This window comes from Pithys albifrons, chromosome Z, assembly GCF_047495875.1.
Source record: "Pithys albifrons albifrons isolate INPA30051 chromosome Z, PitAlb_v1, whole genome shotgun sequence".
Taxonomy (NCBI): Eukaryota; Metazoa; Chordata; class Aves; order Passeriformes; family Thamnophilidae; genus Pithys; species Pithys albifrons.
Genome location: NC_092497.1, coordinates 51,354,717 through 51,375,016, shown reverse-complemented (window position 1 = coordinate 51,375,016; position 20,300 = coordinate 51,354,717). Strand labels below are relative to the sequence as shown.

General features: G+C 43.3%; 1 protein-coding gene across 3 annotated transcripts in view; it reads right to left on the bottom strand.

Moving 5' to 3' along the window:
* The window catches only part of RASGRF2 (Ras protein specific guanine nucleotide releasing factor 2), a 123,434-nt gene extending 105,222 nt beyond the window's left edge, over positions 1 to 18,212 (bottom strand). For all 3 annotated transcript variants that reach the window (XM_071581095.1, XM_071581096.1, XM_071581097.1), the window contains exon 1: positions 17,817 to 18,212. In XM_071581095.1, the coding sequence (XP_071437196.1) occupies positions 17,817 to 18,101 (285 nt within the window). In that variant the 5' untranslated portion in view covers positions 18,102 to 18,212. The remainder of the gene's footprint in view (positions 1 to 17,816) is intronic.
* Positions 18,213 to 20,300: the final 2,088 nt, after the last annotated feature.

Sequence of the window (20,300 nt, the reverse complement as noted above, 5' to 3'; positions counted from 1 at the left end):
CTTTTTTGAATCCCTACGTACTTCTACAGTCTTCAGTGGCTGTCTGAGGGCTCACTACAAAGAGGTATCTTTTGAATAATCAACCCCTCAGCATTGTGCTGATTAATTTCCTGCACTTTGGAGTTCAAGGCAAAACCAGAAGACACTGTGGTGACCAAGTACAGGGCATGGACAGGCAGATGTACTGGCCAGACTGGCCCCTTTAATTCACTCATTTCTTTATTTTATCATGTGTACTCATCCCTTTCCCTGCCTTTGGCTCATCCTGTCCCAAAATGCTCTTCCCTACTCCCATGGGCAATATCCTCATCCTCCAGGAGAGACTCCTCCTCCTAATTATAGTTCAGGTAGCAACCTAATCGAAAAATTACTATATTCTGTGTGATCAAGTTCCTGGGCAGTCACTCATTTTCAAAATATACTTTTATTATAGATGGCTATTCCAAGTATTTCATATTCTTTTTGAAGTACTTAATGATTTTGGCAGAAGTCCACTACAAAATTTTCTTGAACCACAAAAGAAAAATCTCACTGCTAAATGGGAAAGCTGCCATAATGTAGTCTTCTAAGTGTTCTTTTTAAGTAAAAAGAAAGGTTAAATGCATCTTATGCACACACAGAAAAATTAATTTTCCTCCTTCTGTTATGGAACTACTGTGTATGTTTAAGTTATGTTATGGGAAGATAGTTGTTTGGAAAACTGACGTGTTTCAGGTATTCAAGTCAAATAATTCATTGGGAAAGTCTTTTGTGTGTCACTGCAGGTCTGAGTAACAGTCCCCTGTGTGCAAACACACCCTGAAGTGGTGGTGATCCCCTGTCACAAGCAGTTCATTAGCTGCTGTGCTAATGAACAATGATCATTTGTGGTCTGACAAATGATGCAACATGGTTTTAGCAACATGAGCCCAACGTCTCAGGTTGCTTTTCATGTGCATCTAAACACATGGTTAGCAAAGCCCTTTTTTTTTTTTTTTTGATGGGTTTAGTGAGGAACCTGCAGGGGTTGGAGCAATGGGGTTGGAGCAATGGTGGTTGAAAGTACAAGACAGCACCAAAAAAATTCCTCTTTTCTTCAAGTTCATGCAAAGGCCTGAAGTTCAGCTCAGCAAGTTGCCAGACCCGAGACAGCATTTGTGGAAAGCATCACATGTGCCTGTAACGACACATTTATCCACCCACCAGTTGTGGAGTCCAAGGGAGAGAGGAGACTGAACTTTTGTTCTGTGATGGTCAAGCTGAGTTTGACATAATCAAACCTGCCACTGTTGGAAGAACCAAGGTAGCATTCTCTAACATGGATTACATAACCATTACAAATGGCAGGGAATAAAGCCTGACCTGCTCGGGACTGATACCTGATCTGCTTGTGCCATGAATTCAGATGTTGTCCTGTGCTCTCTGTTCCTAAACATGTTTACGAAGGTCCTCTGTGCATCACAACAACAAACCTCCCTGTGCACAGACCTCACCCAGGCACACAGTGCTTTGCCTGGAGCTCTGTAATCACAACACAGCTCTCTTGGTAATTTTGGCCTCCCTCATCTTTCAGGGAAGGAAGTCAAGAGGCAAACATTGTCTGATAACAAAAAATTGCACTGCGTGGCATCACTACAGGAACACGGCCACCCCTTCCATATATTGAACAAAAAATACCCTGTAGTGAAAAGTCTGTAGCAACTTGCAAGCCCCAGAATATAAAGGCTCTCAGATAAAGTGTAGGCACACACTTTAATATCCTGGATATCACCATTGTCTCAAGAAAACAGCCAGGGCTCACACTGAACTGAGAGAATGCAGCAGTGTTTCTCCATACAAAGACAGGGTACATCACCAGAATCCCAGGAAATCAGAAGTACCTCAGACATTTATTACTTATTGTGAAATGTTTTACTGGGTAGCAGAGCCATAATTGTCAGTTATCTCATGTTCTGCAACCATCAGAACAACTCAAACAAGGCATATTCAAAGCCAACTCAAACTGTTTCCAGATCTGAGTGTGGGTGTCTGACTAGGAAACCAATCTAATGTGAGTTTATAATACTTTTTTCCCTTCTTTTTTAATACATTGGACCACTGCATATACTTAAAACAATTGTTCCTGCTGGTTCTCAACTGGTTCTGGAAAACAAATCTGGCTTGCTAGTAATGTGGTTAACCCTAAAGGAGATGTGCAAGTATTGTTTTTAAAACTAAACCTGTGTTAGGGATATGGAAGTTACATACTAAATTAAAAAACACTTTGTGTGCTATGTGTGACGGGTACCAAGTACAGTAAACAGGAATTTTTACTACCACATTTGGAAGACTTTAATGACAGCAGTTATGTAGGCAAACTTCATAAAATACATTTCATTAAGTACATTTAGGAAGTACCTTTCAGGACTGAAAGAAGGAGCTCTTCCAAGTGACAAGAGAGGGTTAAGAGGGTTTACTTTAGAAACCCAAATTAGGAATTTCCAAAACTTTGGGGTATTCTATCATGCTCTAAAAATTAACATATTTAATATGTAATAGCAAAAAAGTCTTAAATTTTGTGTAATATTTAGTAACACACAGAAATAAGATTTTTAAAACACTTTAATTCACATAGAGATGCGAGTATGTTCCAGCTCCAGAAACAACTTTTAGTGAGTATATGGCAAACATTTCCAAAAATTAAGCCAATGTTGCTTAGCCAGTGCATAAGGACAACTTATTCAGGGTAAGTTTTTACAACAGATATTTCAGCTGCTGAGCTTAAGGACACCCTCAGAGCAGTTTTCAGTATCAACAGCAAAAAAAGTGCATCTCTCCATGCTTCTAAGTCCATATTGCACATTCTCTGTTACTGATCACAAGGGCCTTTGCTGTCTACTCTGTGTTTATTATGCTAACAGGTGCCAACACTTCCATTTAATCCAATCTGGGATGTCTGCTGTGCCTTCCTGTGCCTGTGTATGGTGAGCTAAGCATGCCCAGCTCTCAGACACCCACAGCTACAGGACTTTGGCTCCTCCACACATAAGCAGCACCTTCTAATTTAGCTCTTCTGAGTAATTAACAGAGAGCACTGAAATTGCTTGAGCCCTTCTGTGCACCCAAATGGCTGCTACAGGTTTGAACACATCCAGCCTGCTGAATAAATCTGCTATTACTATTTAACTGGATGAGGTTATTTGCTCAGGGTACTCAGATTTTTGATGCCATAAATACAAACAGTGCTGTTCATACACCCTCCCAGCCCAGGGACAGGGATGAACTCACAGGCTGCCCAGAGGCAACAGTGGGAGGACATCAGAGCACTCAGAGGTGGCTCAGCCCTGACCCTCACACAGACCTTTCACTGCACAGAGACACTTCACAACACCACTTATTTCCTCTGTTCCTCAGAGGAGAGACCTCCAGCAACAGCTAATGTCATCTGCACAATTAAAACCTGCAGCTACTTCTGTCTGTCAAAGAGAACTTTATTAAGGCAGGGAGAGATCAAAGATTTCCAGCAAAGTTACCTGATAGAGAAGGGGCAGACAAGCAAAACAGAAGAGAAATTGTGACTTTCTAGTACTAGTCTTGATTTGCTGATAGAAAGGTGTTTTATAGCCCACTGGCAGCCACAGACATCAAATTTATTTCTATGAGACAGCTTTTGTTCAATATAAACACTGTAAACAGCTAAGTCCACTCCCACTTGCAAAATGAGTTTTAGGTATCTTACTAAATTATTTGATCCCTTTAAGATGTTAATTTTTTAAAAAATAATAAATAAATAAATAGAAATTGGGGGGGAGGGGAATAAAAGGGAAGAAACACTGTTATGACATCCTCTGTTGTGCCACATTGTAATCTCAAAGTTGAAAACAAGTGAAGGTGCCAACAACTCCAGGCTGAAACTTTCCCTCATTTCACCCTAGTACCCTTGTGCTTTTCTCAAACAGTTAATGGAAAACTTCTGGTGTTTTAAGCTGATTTGACACACTCCAGTTTGCCAAATTACAACTGAAAAGTATACACTGACATTGTCACGACATGAGTAATCCACAACAAAAGCTGCAGGTTATACATACAACACATGCAGAACTGGATACTGTTATTGATAGAAGTATTACTCTTTGCTAATTAATTTGTTGGAATTTGAAGGAATTTCAAGAGGTTAAAGGGGGCATCTTGATTCTGATAAGTGTTTTTAATCAAATGAGGCAATTACATGTGAACACTCTTCTTTGGGAGCTCCCAAAGCTCTCTTCCAAATAAGTTTTCCATTAATTAGCCATGCTTCCCTCAGCACTCCACCCCACTCATATCCTTCCTGACCTGGGTGACTTAAAAATAACCTTGAATCAAGAAAGAACACCAGGAAATATAAATGGACATGGCAGCTGATCAACCCTTAATAAAACGTACATGGTATTAAAGCAGATCAGGCACCTGGTCCCACTCGATATATTTAGAAGAGTCTGAACTCTGAAGTCACTTAGATTAAATAATCCACTCCAGTGAAATTACATCAGGTACACGCACAGTTAAGCACAGACATTGATTCTATGCTTTTGATGTAAGAAACATCATTGATGTATTTTTATAAAAGCAAGTGGAGTAGGAGTAAAAAACCCTCACAATGCTGAGCTGAGCTTGGAGGTGTTCCAGTTTTACATGTGATGCACCCTCAATGCAGGATAGGTGTTCCGCAAATATACCCCAGGGAGTGAAGATTAAACAAAAGAAAAAGCCACCTGAGTAAACAGTAGTGACAACTAAAGGGTAAGGGGAAAATCAGCAAGAAAATGGGTAAAAAAGTGACACAGGCTAGAGCCAACAAGAGCCCTTCTGACAGATTCTTGAATACAGTAAATCTTAACAACCACTTTCCCCTCTTTGCTTCTATTTCTGCAATAAACAGCATGAAGAAGATCCCAAGTTATTTTACATTTACCAGGGCAAAAAACCTAAGTATTTTGTAAATATTATTACTGCTCAGCACAAGGAGAATATAAAGGCAGAAAAGCACTGAATTACTGATATATTCCAAGTAACTCAAGACAGGGAAAAAAGGCTTCAGCCTCAGTAAGCAACAGTTATATCACATTCTGTTCATTAGCACAAGAAAAGTCTAAAGTTAAGTTTACTCTAGTTGCACAATTTTTTCCTGCTGTAATGTAAACCTGAGCCAAACCAGAATGACTGCTTCAAATCTAAATCAGATGGGAAATGATTAAAAAGAAAACAGCCCCTCTCACTCCCCCAGCGAGAAGGAACTCAAGTAGAAAATACAAGCCACATACATGTTGCACCAATGCATGCGGAAAGAAAAAAAGCACATCACAAGCACAAAAAAAAAGGACAGAAACAGTTTTTATCCTTTTACTTTTCAGAAAACTTGAAAGAATTTTGAATTTTTATACTGGTTTGTAGCACAACAGCTAAGATGCTGAGCCAATAGTAAATTTATTCCAGAGAAAGACAAGTAAGGCTGATCACTCTACAGCAACTTGAAACAATGTCCTGGCATATATATTTCTTCTCACATGTGATTTTACTTCCTGACAACAAGCAGAGAGGAAAATTTAAGAAAGCAGAGTGGGAAGCCTTCCTGGTTTCCCTTACAAAGAAAATTCCTATTACTTGGGCCAACAGTCCTTAGAACTGAATGTCCTGGGTGAAGGTTCGACATCATCTTTTCCTGGTGGTTGGGGCCTGTAATTCACAATTTTCAACCCACTTCACTGCTGAAGGTCATCAGGCTGGTCAAGCATGACTGATTTCCCCTCTGAATATGCCCGCTGACCACTCTCATTCACACTCTTCCTTCACAAGCATGGAAATGCTTCCCAGAAGGATTTTCTCTAACACCTTCCCAGGGATTACAGTGAGACTGACTGGCCTGCACTTCCCTGCATCTGCCTTTTGGCCATCCATGAAGATATTAGGGGTGTATCTGGCCTCTTCCCGCCCTCAGGAACTTCTCCCAGTCACTGTGACCACTCTACAGCCTTCAAGGTTCACTCCAGCAAAAGTCTGGATACCACTGGACTGCATTAAGAAATCATGAAATACTATGGATAAATTCAAAGTCAAAGATGTTCGTGCTCTTGAGTCACTCAAGAATTTAGAAAATTGGGGATTTTTATATTAAAGCTGAGTAATTTATAGGAAAAAAGTCTATTTTTTACTGCATATAACTGTCAAATGCTGACATTATTGTAGGGTAGAAAATGTAATAGAAAAGATAAAAAAAACCCCCACAATTCAAAAATATGAAATGCTTTGGATAGTGAATGTTTTTGCTATTCTTATTTAACAAATCTCGCACACTCCACAGAGGTCAAAAAACAGTATTAGAGACAGAAATCAGAACTGCTTTAAACACACCAGGAACTGCTGTGTTTCCTTTGCAAAGCACACCACCTGAGTACCCTTTGGACAATCACATTATTGTCCAAGCCACCTGAACTGGCCCAACATTTCCCGTTACACTTCCCATAGAGCAAACTCACTAGGTCTCCACCTGAAGTCTTACATGTTCCCTTTACTACAAAATTTACAAGGTATGGGAATCTGGCAATATCAGATTAGGCAGACAAGACAGGAGTTAAAGAAAGGGGCTGAATCACAAAGTGGACTGTGGCTGCAAGGGGATCCAGCCAGGGACATCATCCTGCAGGAGTGGGGCAGCTCAGAGTCCACCTGAAGGACTCCCAGGATGTTACAGATGCTCCAGCTGTGCTCTGCTGGGTGTAACCCACACCTTGGAGAGCTCACTCCACAGTACTGCCCAACTGACTGGTGCATGGAAGGCGAGTGAAGTGACCTCTATTGCTTTTTTGAGTGGCCTCCTGTGCACTGCAACACTGCCAGAATACCCAGACTGTCACAATGCCTCAACTTCACAGACAACAGTTCTCAATTGAGCCTTTTTAAGGGTTTCAGGGGCTCCTGCCTCTATTGTTAAATAAAGGACCTCGTTTTATGGGTTTTTCTGGTAGTTTATTTCTTGCTCCTCTTCATCCTAGGTTACTTTACCACAGGAATGGTGAAACAAGGGCAGAAGACCTTAACCATGTTTACATTAACACTTTTTAACCTTTCCTGCACAGGAATACACCAGCAACAAGAAGAGCTTTACACAGGACTGTATTTCCACAGTTACACACAATTCTAAAACTTGCACACACCATGCAAACTGTCTAACATCACACAGCTATAGTTAATTATTAAGTAATATACATTGCACAAAATTGCTGGGTTCAAGCAGTCCTTATGCAACTTATTTTAACTTTATAAAAAGAGTTCTTAAGATGTGTTTTCCCCAGGACTTCTGCAGCTTCACATCTTGCTTCTGCACCAGTTCAAGGTCTCTGGACAAATTCCATTCTTACCTTAGCAGCACCTGCAAATTTGTCTTTGGTTGGCCAGCCTGAAAATGTGTGAATCCCAACATCAGACTTGGATGCCCACCTTGAAAACAACCATAGGGAGTCATTATCTGTCAGCCAAGAATCAGATTCTACACCAAGAAATAAACTGTGGCTGCCCTGGAAGCTCCTGAACCAGCTGCACTGGAGAAGCCATGAGAAAGGACACAAATGGTGAACTAAGTCCTGCACAGCCTCTTCGTTCTGTTTATGTCTTCCCTCTTGCTCATACACCAAATAATTTTCTACTATGGTCCAAATGGATGGAGCAGAGACTTACCAAACTCATCAGCCCTCCCAGCACTGCACATGAGGCAGCCTGGAAGGACCACATTAATATTTGTGCAGCAGAAACCAGGCCAGGAAAAGAAAACAAAAGCAGTTTGAAATTTACACGAGGCAAAGTAAACACTGGAGTGAAATGCTCCAAGAGGGGGACTCCAGAAAGATGAACCAAATATGAGAACAAACACATAATACTTCCCTAGCAATTAATTTCAGTGATGAAAAAAACTCATAAACTCACCCATCTAGCACAAATAGTACGAAGAGGACCTGCTACAATTACAAATAAACTTATTCATATAAGAAATATGAGGAATAAAATGTCTTTTCAATTTCAGCCAAGGGCACCAAAACCCACCTGCCTGAAATACTTAAGTTGTAGAACTGAGGTTAACAACACCAGAGGGAGCATTTTGTCTGGAAGAACAGACCTGGAAGGTGCACCCAAACAGATCTCAGTGGAAGAGGCAAATAAGCCATGAATTACAAGAGGAATCCCCCGGATGCAGGTTTGAGGATCTGGCACTTCTCAGGTCTTTCCATGTGCTTTTCCCCTGTGTAGAAACTTGCACATGACACCTCCTAAGCAACGTGGAAGCCACTTCTGTGCTCACCCATGCAGCCACAGATGAACACCCTAAAAGACTGAAAGGATAAACATCCCCATGCAGATGGTGCCACCCCATGTGCCAGCATATGGGATGGAATTCCACATTTTAGGCTGTTTCTCAGGAGCACAGCATACGGGAAAATGATTCACCAGGAGGATCTGGGCAGTGAGAGGCTCAGGAAGCAAACAACCCAGGACACAGAAAACCCAAATAAACACCCTCCTGGTCTGTATCACCCAGGTCTCAGCCCACATAAGACATACATTCAAATGTCCTGGAAAGAAAGGTAAAATATCGAAGACTTATTTGCAGAAGGTCAATGATCTTTAGGGAAAACTGTTAAAAATCAGAGCTGGGAAGACATCCTTTCCCCACCCCCCTCTGTGGGAAGTAAATTTATTTATTTATTTCACACAGAACCACTCAGAATTACTGTAAATTTCCAAGTGTATCTGAGTGGCTGCAGTACTTCCCTCCCCTGATGGTCCCCCAGCCAGACCATCACCTGCTGAGCCTCATTTGGGGAGGATCCTCCCTCTTTAGATGATTTCAGCATTAGTTTCTGTGGTGCAGACACAGCCTCTGGTAGCTCTGCAGCCCCTCTCAGATGGAGCACAACGGGGCTCTCTCAGGTCACTGCTCATTCTGGGCTGTGTAATACTGGAACACCATCCACCCTGGCTTCCCCTCGGGCCAAGGAGTAATGCACTTATGAAACTTCCATCTGCAGCAGGCAGCGAAAACATGAGAAAAAAGCCCTGTCTGAGCCCTGCCAGCTCACACCTATCACTACAATAAATCTGCACCAAAACGAGTTGTCTCTGCCTGGTTGTTTCCACAACACAAATCATGCCAGTCAAAAATCTCTATTTTTCACAGACATGTGTGTCAGTTTCATGCTGATGTTTAGTTTGGTTTTTTTGGTGTTCAGCTTTTTATTTGGGTTTTCTGGGGTTGGGTTTTTTTTCAGTTTTTGGCATTAGGTTGCAAAGGCAGGTACAGAGAGTGAGGAAGAAGCACCACGTTTGAGGCTGCCTGGACACCATTAACTCAGTCCCATTTGTGCAAATGCAGTGATTGCAGCCCTTTATCACACAATTCTTCTCTCAGGAGACCCCAGTTAATTCACCACATGTAAGTGAGACATGATTTCACGTCTGCTTTGCCTGGATTCTTGGATGCACATCTCCCTGCACAGTAATCAGCAGAGCTCAGAACTTCTCTTATGATGTCATTCAGATGCTTCCTTAGAATTAACACTTATTTTCAAAACAGGCAATTAGGTAAGAAGGAATTAGTGCTCACACACTCAGCACAAAATCACTGCAAATATGGTCTGCACAAAACCCAGCACTTCTGACACAACTCAGTTTTGACAAATAATGAGAAAAAACATTGACCTTTGGTGTTTAATTTTATTTTGTAACATTCAAGAGATTGGTTCTACCTCTGCGTCTCCTGAACCACGGTGGGTCCCCAAGACAAGGAATAATTAATTACTGTAAAACACCTTGTGGATGTTATTTATGCATTTTTTCACAGAGATATCAAACAAAAGGCAGAATCCAGTCCCCACGTGAAAGTGTTCTGATTTTACCATGAAACCATCTCTTCTAATTTCTTTACCATGGAATCTTCAATTGCCTCACACACTGCAGATGCTCAGAGAAGGAGCAGAGGGAAACAGAAAAGAACTACAGAAAATTACCCCCTTGGGATATTAATTACAGCGGTTTTTCTGAATACTTTACAAGAAAGGAGTCCCTGATGTCTCCCTCAGCCATCACGTATTTCTTGGCCAAGAAAACTACAACAAGAGGACCTCAGTGATACAAACCCAACATATAAACATGGTAAATTCACACATGTGGGGCTCAGTACCCACCTGTGTTTAATTGTTTAAAGGGAAGTATTATCAAGTGAGGGGAGCCCTCGCTTGACGCTCTTCCTGATCAAGGCCTCAGAAGGTAAAAATACTTCAGATATCAAATGCAATAAGTCACCTATTGCCTTTGGGATGACGTCAGTGCCATCTATTACTGCTCCTCCTTCACCTGTACACACTGACACCTGTGTGACCAGTGGTGGTATTGCACAGGTATCTCTGTCAGAACCCTCCACTCTTCTGTCAGTTCTTCTCCCATCTTTCTCTCAACAGAGCTTTGCAGTTGGCCCATTCATCTTTAATTCTTCTCGACAGATTTATTAGGAAGAAGGATCCCTAATAGTTCACTAAAATTGTTCTGTGAGTGCCAAATGGAAGAGAACACGACTAGTGCAAAAGAAGGTTGCAATTTTCTTGCCATGCCTGAGCCTCCATGAATGTATGGGGTTAAAAATAATTTCTGATTTCAGTCTGGATGACACCAGACACACTCTGTGAAAAGGCTTGATGTGCTCTCCACAGTTCCAGAGCAGATTTACTGAAACAGGAAAAACAACTTGAGTAAGGCAGAGGAAGTGATAAGAAACCAGAATGAAAAAGAACCAGTAGTCACCTGCAGTCTTCCTGACTTCCAGCAGGAGAGGACCAAGCTTAGACCAAAAACATCCAACAGAAAACACCAACATTGTGTGGGAAATGTCAGAAGAGAGGCAAACAGTTAATTCAGGATGGGGTGACGAGTCTCCAGTGCTGATTCCACTGGTCAGGACTTCCCTGTCTGCCAGGGGATCCAGCTCAGGTGGCACCTGAAGGGACATGAGCAGCACCCTGTCCTACATTCCAATGCTGCACACTCAGAGGCATCTCAGAGAATTTATAATTCACTCAAGAAATGCTAACTAGAGGCACAACATTTTTAAAGCACAATATAATGAACTAAATAAAATTAATTAAAGCAACTTAATGAGCTTGCTGAGTTCAAAAGACTGCAAAGGGCACACTGTACTGCAATGGGAATCTTGCAGAATTTAGGAACTTGAACCACACTAGTACAAGCTTGCAGAGTTTTTAAGCAACAGATAATTTCTGTTACCCATTATATCACAGTCAAAAGAAAGAGGAGAATACAATCTCAGATTCTTTTCCATAGTTACAGCATTTAACTGTTAAAACACAATCTTTAAATTAAAAAAAAAAAAATAAAAGAAGTGATGGAGCTGTTTGGATCTGCCACAAAAAAAACCAGTTCCAGAAGTAAAATGAAAAATGATAACATAGCTCAGTTCAGAACTGGCAGTTTACAAACACTTGCTAAAAAAACCTCAGTTCCGAGCCCGTGGCAAACACTAAAAGTTACTGAGATGGCTGGGTTGACTTGGGGAAACCTCTGCTTCTATATATACTGATTCTGTGCCTCAAACAGAAAACCTTATGGGATTGGTAAGCAAAAAAAAAAAAAAAAAAAAAAGGAAAAAAAAAGAACACTGGAAGCTTGATTGCAAGCATATGTTCCTAAACATTTAGATCAGAGGCACAGTGTTAGAAAAAAGCATTCCTGGATCAATCCTCAGCATCAGCAATGGCTGGTACACAGAAAAACATGGAAAGAGGTACTACCTGAAATAGCATTTTCCTTCAAGGACAGGGACAGGCTGATGGCACTTTCTTCCTGAAGTGGTGTGGCCAATCCACAGCCAGACAACAGACAAACCTCAGCACTGTTCTCAGTCCAGATAAAACCCACTCACTCCCCTCTGCCCCCAGCAGGTCTATGGAAGAGCACCTGAATTGAGTCCAGCACTGCCATGTTCAACACTAAACCATGTTCAACTGGTTACCAATCTGACTAAATGATGAAGAAAAAACCCCCAAAAAATCAGTTATAGAAGTTAAATAAAAGCAAATTAAGTATAATTATTCAGTAGGTTAGGGATTGACTTGCTATTTTATGCTCAGAATTTGTTTATATTTGTAGAAATATCCCTGTTACATTCAAGGAACTAAACAAATTAAGCCAAATCGGCCCAATTCCACCAACACAGGAGACAAAACGAAAGGAGTGGCAGCTCTGACTACCAGACCAAGGGAAGAATGAAAATCACGTTAAACTGTTACGACACTTTATTTGAAATTTAATTTGAGTGTTCACATCAACAGCATGAGCTACTCTGGGGAATGCAGGTCCAGCTCACCCTGCACAGCCCCGTGTATTGCTCAAGGTCGGGGCTGGGGGAGACATTACTCTATTCACTTGTCTTACATGGTGTTTCTGTGACAGTTTTGGTCTTTATGCTTTGGGATATACTTCCAAATTAGTTCTACACTGCACTTCCAGTCATTCACTCGCTGACATTTCACCTGTTAGCTAAAGGGATTTCCCAGCAACTTCATGAATATCCTTTGCCAAATGTCATTTGCCTTGGGACCTAATTATTATCCAATAACTTAATTACAAATTATACACTTCCCTCAGAGCACATTATAACATTTCAGCATGTCATGATACCTTGAAGAGAAATGTTGAGGACGTCACCCTGTCATTTCCCTTCAATAATACTTTCTCTCAGTCCCAATGTTCTTTTAATTACTCTCTGAGGTATTCAGGTATTCAGGTGATGTCTTTTGCCCTCAAGGGTGACAGACACAAGGAACAGAAAACTGGTTCCTGACCAAAGTCACTTGAGGTGGATTAAGCTTGCCAAGGGTTAACAGTAAACTATTAAATGTCATCAATATTCCCCAAGTTCTGCCTGTGTGGATTTAACTAAGCTTTCAGGAGGAAGGCATGTTAAAAATAAAAAACATCTATCTATCTGTAACTCAGTTATCAGCTGTGCACATTCCCCTCACCTGCACAGTTACAAACAGCCCATTTGGTAACACTACAGAAGAAACATTTTCGAGAGCTCCGAGGAAATGTCTAAATTTTGACAAAATAAAAATAAATATGGCTGTGAGATTTTTCAGTTTTTTCCTTTATTCACAAAATGTGGTTACTCCTAACCAAGCAGGAAAGCATAGAGCATTTATCAAAGAGCAAAGTTCAGTCCCTGGAGAGATCAGAAGGGTTCCTTCTTATTATTTTTTTTTAATTTACTTTTATTTTTTCCATTTGTTTACTGCATGTTGCCTGAGGTTAGAGGGCATATTCTAAATTCATTTTTCAGTTCCTCACAAAGAGAAAGGGGCAACCACTTGGCTGCAGCTTTCCTGACGTGCAGAGCCAGTGACTTCAGTTACCCCTTAAATGTAAATCATAACAGTTTGAACCAGAGTATTTTGGTGAATGGTTGTCTCATGGCAGTGACCAAACAATAGCAGGATAACCTGGGAAACTAAACAAGAACAGGTTACACCAAAGTTGTCTTCACACAAGACTATTTCACAAGAAGTTCTTACAAAAACATTAATCCCAAGAGCACCAATAGCCATCTTATTTAATTAACTCATTCTGCTGAAGACATTCCATCAAAAAAAAATTGGAGAAGATGAAAACAAAAGACTTTATTTTTCTTGTTAGATGTTGGAGAAGAAAAATTCATCTAATACTTTTTAAATGCTACAGAAAATTTCTAGAACATGGTCACCTCTAGTGTACCTTTGCACTGGAATGTCCCAAGGAGTTACTTGCCCACTTGCAAGTGATAAGATTTATGGACAACACCTGAAGGTGCCAAAACCCCCATAACTCCTCAGCCATCTGCTACATGAAACAGGCATGGGATGGCAAATAACACAAGGCCTTTTGCCCAATGACAGGGATTAACTTTTCATTAATTATATCTTCAGAAAAAATGCCCTTGGAAGTGATGTAGCCAGGTTATATATACATTGAATGAACTGAGAGGTACAGAAACAGCAGCTGGTGGCATTGCTTGCCTTATCACTTCCAGAAATGTGTGTAAAACAGAGAGGTTCCAAACAGCACAACATCACTGTGTCCTCTAGAAAATCAGAGCCACAGTAAACAGAAAAACATCAAATTATTGGATTCTGTTAATCTGTGGGGATGTGGATTTAATACTGCATTTAATTTTGCTAAGTGGGAGGAAGGTTATTGCAGGCAAGATACAAAGAATAGTCTCTGCTAAAATCATGTAACATTTCCAAGCTGAAATACTCTAACACAGTAATTAGTAACTGTATTACAACACTTCCATGTATTCAATGCACAGTTATGAAGGAATCTAAACATATAGGCCTCCTCCCAATGCAGACAATAATAAGATGATAATATTTACATTCCTCTATTCACTTGTTTTCCAACAGTATTTTAAAAAAGTGTCTATGAACTTTGCTGGATAACACGTGCCAATCTCCTGTGAAGCACTGCAGAAAGTGTGATTTTAGGTATTTTACTTTCAAAAGAGACTAACCACTCGCTGGGACAGAGCCTTTCTCTTCCCAGAGTTTTTGAAGGAAAAGCTGAAGCTCATTCTCACTGAGTCTCTCAGTGTCACAGTGAAGGACTTGTTGGGAGCTGCCCTTGTTCACGGCCCACAACTCCTGCAGGAAGAAGCAGTGTAACTAACACCAGAAAATTTTCACAGGCAGTACTTCCATGTCTTACTTTGCTGTTCTGAAACTGAGTTTCTTCCGTATTGCTATTATTTCAATAAATCATTCATTTTTCTTTCTTTCTGAAATGTGAAATTGAAGTGTATAACAACATCTGTTTAGCATTTATAAAAACTCCTCTAAATTTTGAGGGAGATAAAAACACTTTTCGTTAGGAACAAAACCTCCCCCTACAATTCATTTAATATCTGCAACATGCTCAACTTGATCCCACATTCCCAGAGTATCAACTGATTCACTCTATGCAGTTATCATGAAGAAAGGTGCTGTATTTTTAAAAGAATTTCTTTTGAAGTAAATGTCCTTCAAAAGGAAAAAAAACCAACCATACAAATATATTAGTGGAAAAGACAAAATAAGCATATTCTTCATTGCAAATTTTTTTCAAGACCTAACACTGCAATATTACAGCAAATCTAATGAGGGCATTTGGTATCTTCCACACAATGGTGGTTCCTGTAATAATCTACTGTTCCTTCCTGATGGGCTGCTGGAAGGGCCAAACAGCACCAGCAGAGGTTAAACATGGAATTACTCATGGAATTGGGAGATAACCCAAACCTGGACACACTTTCAGTCTTCTCTGGGGTAGTACAGCCCCAACACTCTTCCCACTGAGCTCTGACAACTTACCAGCAGCACAGTTTAACCTGGCACAGGACACGACAACCAATCCCAAAACAACTCAAAACTAAAATTAAAAGGATCTGCAAACTATGAAAACAAAATCTGTTTGTCCTGCAAGTATTTTCCATAATCTTCATTACATAACTTGAAGAAAATGCATTGCCTTTGCAAATATGCACTCAGAGTGTGCTGATGGAGCTCTCTCATGTGATTACTTCTTATTTGTGTAATTCTATAGCACATATCACTCGAATGTCTAAATTACCTAGATAAATAAAACCCGAAATTACTTTTTTCTTCTCTCTCTTGGAGAAAAGAGATCAGATTTTTCAAACAGCAGCATAAACCTTCTCTCCTTTTTTCATTTGTGTGCTTAAATCAAAGCAAATTAAATCTAGGCAGTATTGTTACATTGCCAGGAGTTACCATGTGCAACACTGAATTTTCATTATCATTCATTAAAATAACTTTGTGTGCCTCTCTTAGCAAAGATTTCATGAAGGTTCATGGTTTGTGACTTTACACCTGTGAGAATATGAGCTCATTCTGTGAATAACAAAGACTGCTTAATTTTCAAATCTTTTTCTTTTTTCCTTGTGATGGATCAGATTTAGTCACTGAAGGTGTTTCCTGTACACCTTAGCAAGGGTTTGTGTCTCTATGTATATATGAACAAGGGTGCACCTCAACGGAAAAAACATCTGTAAAAACTACTAACACACAAAAGCTTTTAATAAAGCTTTGTGTCAAGCAAAAGGTGAACAAAAAAAGATAATTTTTGGTCATCTGCCTTGAAAATTTGAAGTAGTATCACATAAAAAAAAATTAATTGTTCTTCTGCCTCCTTAATAGCAGTTGGCTTTTGCTGAAAACTCCAACACAGTTGATGTTTAGAGCAAAGCAAAGCTCAGCTTCATGCCCTGTAATTATTTTGTCTCTGCACTGCTAAATGCAATTATGAACAACTCATTCATCACTATAAAAGCACAACTTCAGATTCCCAGAGAACAGATAGGGAAAGGATTTGTTTTCACACAGTTCTATTCGTTAAAATGTAGTTTAACAGCACTAGTGATAAACAAGTGTACTAAGCCAATCTAAAGCAGGCAGGGCAACATCCACGTTTAATTTCATCTGGGGAATCCTCCACTATTCCATTTATAATGCTGTAAAAACACGCCTCGAAGCAAGGAGCAAGAGTGTGAGGGGTGAATATGACATAACTACAACCATCCCAACTTCCCAAAGTTCACTCAATCACATACCATCTGATGGCTGCGGGACCACTCAGGTATTTGTGCTAAATGGGCAAGAAGGCAGAAATACCACACAAGGGTCTGAGGTCTCCCTGCAAAGGACACAACCCAAGACAGTTTCAGAACGTGCCTTTGGTCGGCATCCCTTTCTCACAACCACCAGGAAACACCTGCAGGCGGTTTGGACCACGCTCCTCACAGCCTTCCAAACTTCCCCAAACCTGACACCTGTTGGCTTTCCTCCGTTCCGGGAGAAAGGCACTGCAGCCACAGACACAAATAAATTTCAAACAAGCAGCAAGAAAGACCGAGAATTCACATGAGGCAACAGGAGGTGTGTGGTTGAGATACCCGATCTCTATCCACGCGTGAGAACCACAGCGTCCTTCTCTCCGGCATTATGTAATACACGGGGAGTATTTAACCACTCTCCTGTTTGACACAGTCATGTCAAACAGATCAGCTTTAGGGAGGATCAGCGGGCGGCGGCGGTGGAGGAATCTGGCAGTTCGCGGTTCTGAACCATCACCCCTCTCGGGAAGGAATCCCACCCGCAGAGCAGCCAGGCAAGCCCTGCCTCGGGCGGTGTCACCGCTTCTACCTCGGCTTCACAACACCTGCCTGGCAAAGGTCCTGCCCAGTCCTGCGGGATTGTGCTGGCTGCAAACCAAGGCACGGAGTGGCGCTTGCCTGACAGGGGCTCCTCAGGGGATGCTGAGAGCCTGGACCCTCTCGCAGTCCCGCGGGGAAGGGCTCGATGGCTCATTGGAGTGTCCCTGGGCTGTTTGGGGACTTCGGTCCCTCGCATCGTCTATTTGCTGAGTTTCGTGAGACATGTGTAGGTGCACCAAAGACGTGTTGGCATCAAGATGACTAAACACCTGTTTTGTGGGATGCCACTCTCCAGGCACTCCACTGAAATTCGGCATGCAAGAGGGGAAAGAGCGGGGGGGAAAGAGGCAGAGAGGAGGGAAGAGTCATCAGAGAGTACAGAAACCCCACCACTTTCTGAGGGGCTGCTGCTCTTCCCAGCGCTCCGGGAGCGGCAGGGAACTCCGGTGGGGGACGGAGCCCCGGGTGACACCGTGACCCGTCCGGGGACACGCAAGGTGGGGGGGCAGCGCCCGGCTGTCCCCCCCCGCCTCCCCCTCCATCCCTGCGGGGGCGGCCGTCGGGGCCGTACCTGCTTGTCCAGCGCAGCATCCTTGGCGCTGCCGGCCGCGCAGCCCTTGGGAGCCGGCACCCTCTCGCAGTTGCATCCCTCCAGCATGTACATGCCGGCGGGCCGGGCGCTCTGCTCGCCCTCGAAGTAGAAGAGCACGTTTTGGTAGAGGGCGAACCACTTCTCGTGCCAGCGGTTGGTCTCCGCCGTCTTCTTGCTGAGGTAGCCGCGCTTGGTGCCCTCCTTGCGGGCCAGCAGCGCCAGGTACAGGGCGTGCCCCTCGTTGTACCGCACGCTCTTCTGCATCGTGCCCGGAGCCCGCGGCCTCGGCGCAGCCTCCGCGGGCTCTCAGCGGCTCCGCGGCAGCTCCGCATGGGCTCCGGCAGCTCCGACGGGGCGGCCCCGGCCCCGCGCTCCGCCCGCCCCCGGAGGCTGAGCCCGCGTGTCCCCCCGGCCCCCGCCCCGCCCCGCGCCACCTCCCACCGCCCGCAGCGGGAGCCGGAGCGGGAGGCGGCGGCGGGAGTGGCCCCCGGGCAGTGACGTGCGGGATCAGTCGTAAATCCGCTTTGGAGAGTGATTTAAAGAGCAAAGTCGCCGCCGCCGCAGCGCCCAGGTCCCTGCCCCCCTCCACCTCACCACCCCTCCCCCGTCCCTGCATTCCTCCCTTCAGTCCTCTATCCCTCCATTCCTCCATCCCTCCCTCCCTCCCTTCATCCCTCCGTCCCTCCGTCCCTGCATCCATCCTTCCCTGCATCCTTCATCCCTCCATCCTTCCTTCCCTTCTTTCCTTCATCTCTCCATCCCTCCCTCTCTGCATCCTTCTGTCCTTTCCTTCATCTCTCCTTCCCTCCGCCCCCCTCTCCCTCCCGGGGGTTGGATGGGGAGCGGGATCGGGCTGCGCTCGGCCGGCGGGGACGGGACGGGAGCCGCGGGGTGATTTGGGGCCGCCCGCGGTTTCTCGATAGTTTCCGCCTTTTCGATTCTTCGAGCGAAAATCGTAGAAAGTGGCAGGGCCGGGCGAGCGCGGCTGACGGAGCCGGTAACTTCGCTTTCGAGCTGTGACGAATTAAAGCAAAATTCAACAGCAAAACCCGAGTGAAATACCAGAAACCCGCCACTTCTAACCCGATTTTCTCTCTGGTTAAAGGCGCGGGCGGAGCGTCGCGGATCACAAACTGAGGAACCGCATCCCGCACCCGCCGAGCACCGCAAAGAGCCCCGGGCTGGGGTGCGGGAGGGCTCTGCCGGGGGCCGGGGGTCGCTTGCGACACTCTGGGACCATTTTTAGATCCCCGCTGGCGGCTGCAACGCGCAGCATCGCGGGGATGCGGGAGGAGGGTGCGTGGGGACCGCAGAGGGGAGAGGGCGGCCCAGCACTTGTCGAAAAGAAAATGTGCGAGGAGTTACGGGGGTTTATTCGCACGCCGGGCTCGTCAGGGTGGCAGCAGGGGCGGTCTGATTCCTGCGCTCTGGGCAGCGGTACCTCCACACCTTAACCAGAGCAAATAAACTCTGGCGAGGGAGCCGGCAGCGGAAATTGTTTTACATAAAACATAAGCAATATGGAAATTTCTACTAACCAGATCACACTGCACCTTTAATTTAGCAATTTAATCTTCCTCTTAACGTTCTTTCAGGAAAAGGCATTTGGAGCTCTTCCATTTGAAAACACGTTTTTCTTGCATAGCTTTCTGTTTCTTTGGCTTGACTGACTCTTAGGAGTCAAAAAATATTAGAAAAGTAATTTTGTTACTGACTGTCCTCAAAAATGTAAAAATTACAATATTGCTGTGTGATGCACAGTTAGAAAATATTCCTTGTGTGAACTGTGCCAGCAATTGTGACTTATTTACAGGAACTCTGGACCCATGTGGAGGTGTGAGGTTCTTGTCCTGTCAGCAGGCAATTTTGTAATAGAAAAAAAAACCAGATACACAAATCCTGCTGGAACTTAGCTTGACATAGTGAAACTTGAGCTTAACAGGTCATGCCTAAGGCCGTCCAGGTTTTGGACCCGATTTCTGTGGCTGGCGTGTGTGGAATGACTTGCGTTCTGCATCTCCGTGACTGGGGTCTTACTTGCCTCTTTCAGAGCCTGAATTCCACTCAGCTGCTGCTGCCCAAGTCACTGGATTAATTCAGTGTGTAACATTTCGTGGAATATCGTATCTCCTGATTCTAGAAAATGGCAAGGCACCAAAACCAGAGGAGAGAAGCAGACTGCCACTCCAGAGTGTTCAGACACTTGACACTCAGTGAATACTCACAGCTTTCCAAAACAAGCACGTTGTACATCACCACCAAATGCTGCAGCAAGAACCCATCCTTGCCAAGACAGATTTGCAAGCTTTGGTCCCAACTTATGTAATTCATACTTTAATAATGCTTTTGCATAAATCAGAAATGATCACACATCATCTATTCCACCAGACCACCTCAGACATACAGAAGAAAATAAATTACAGGAGTTATTTTTTATTCATAAATAAGGCAGGAGGGGGTTTC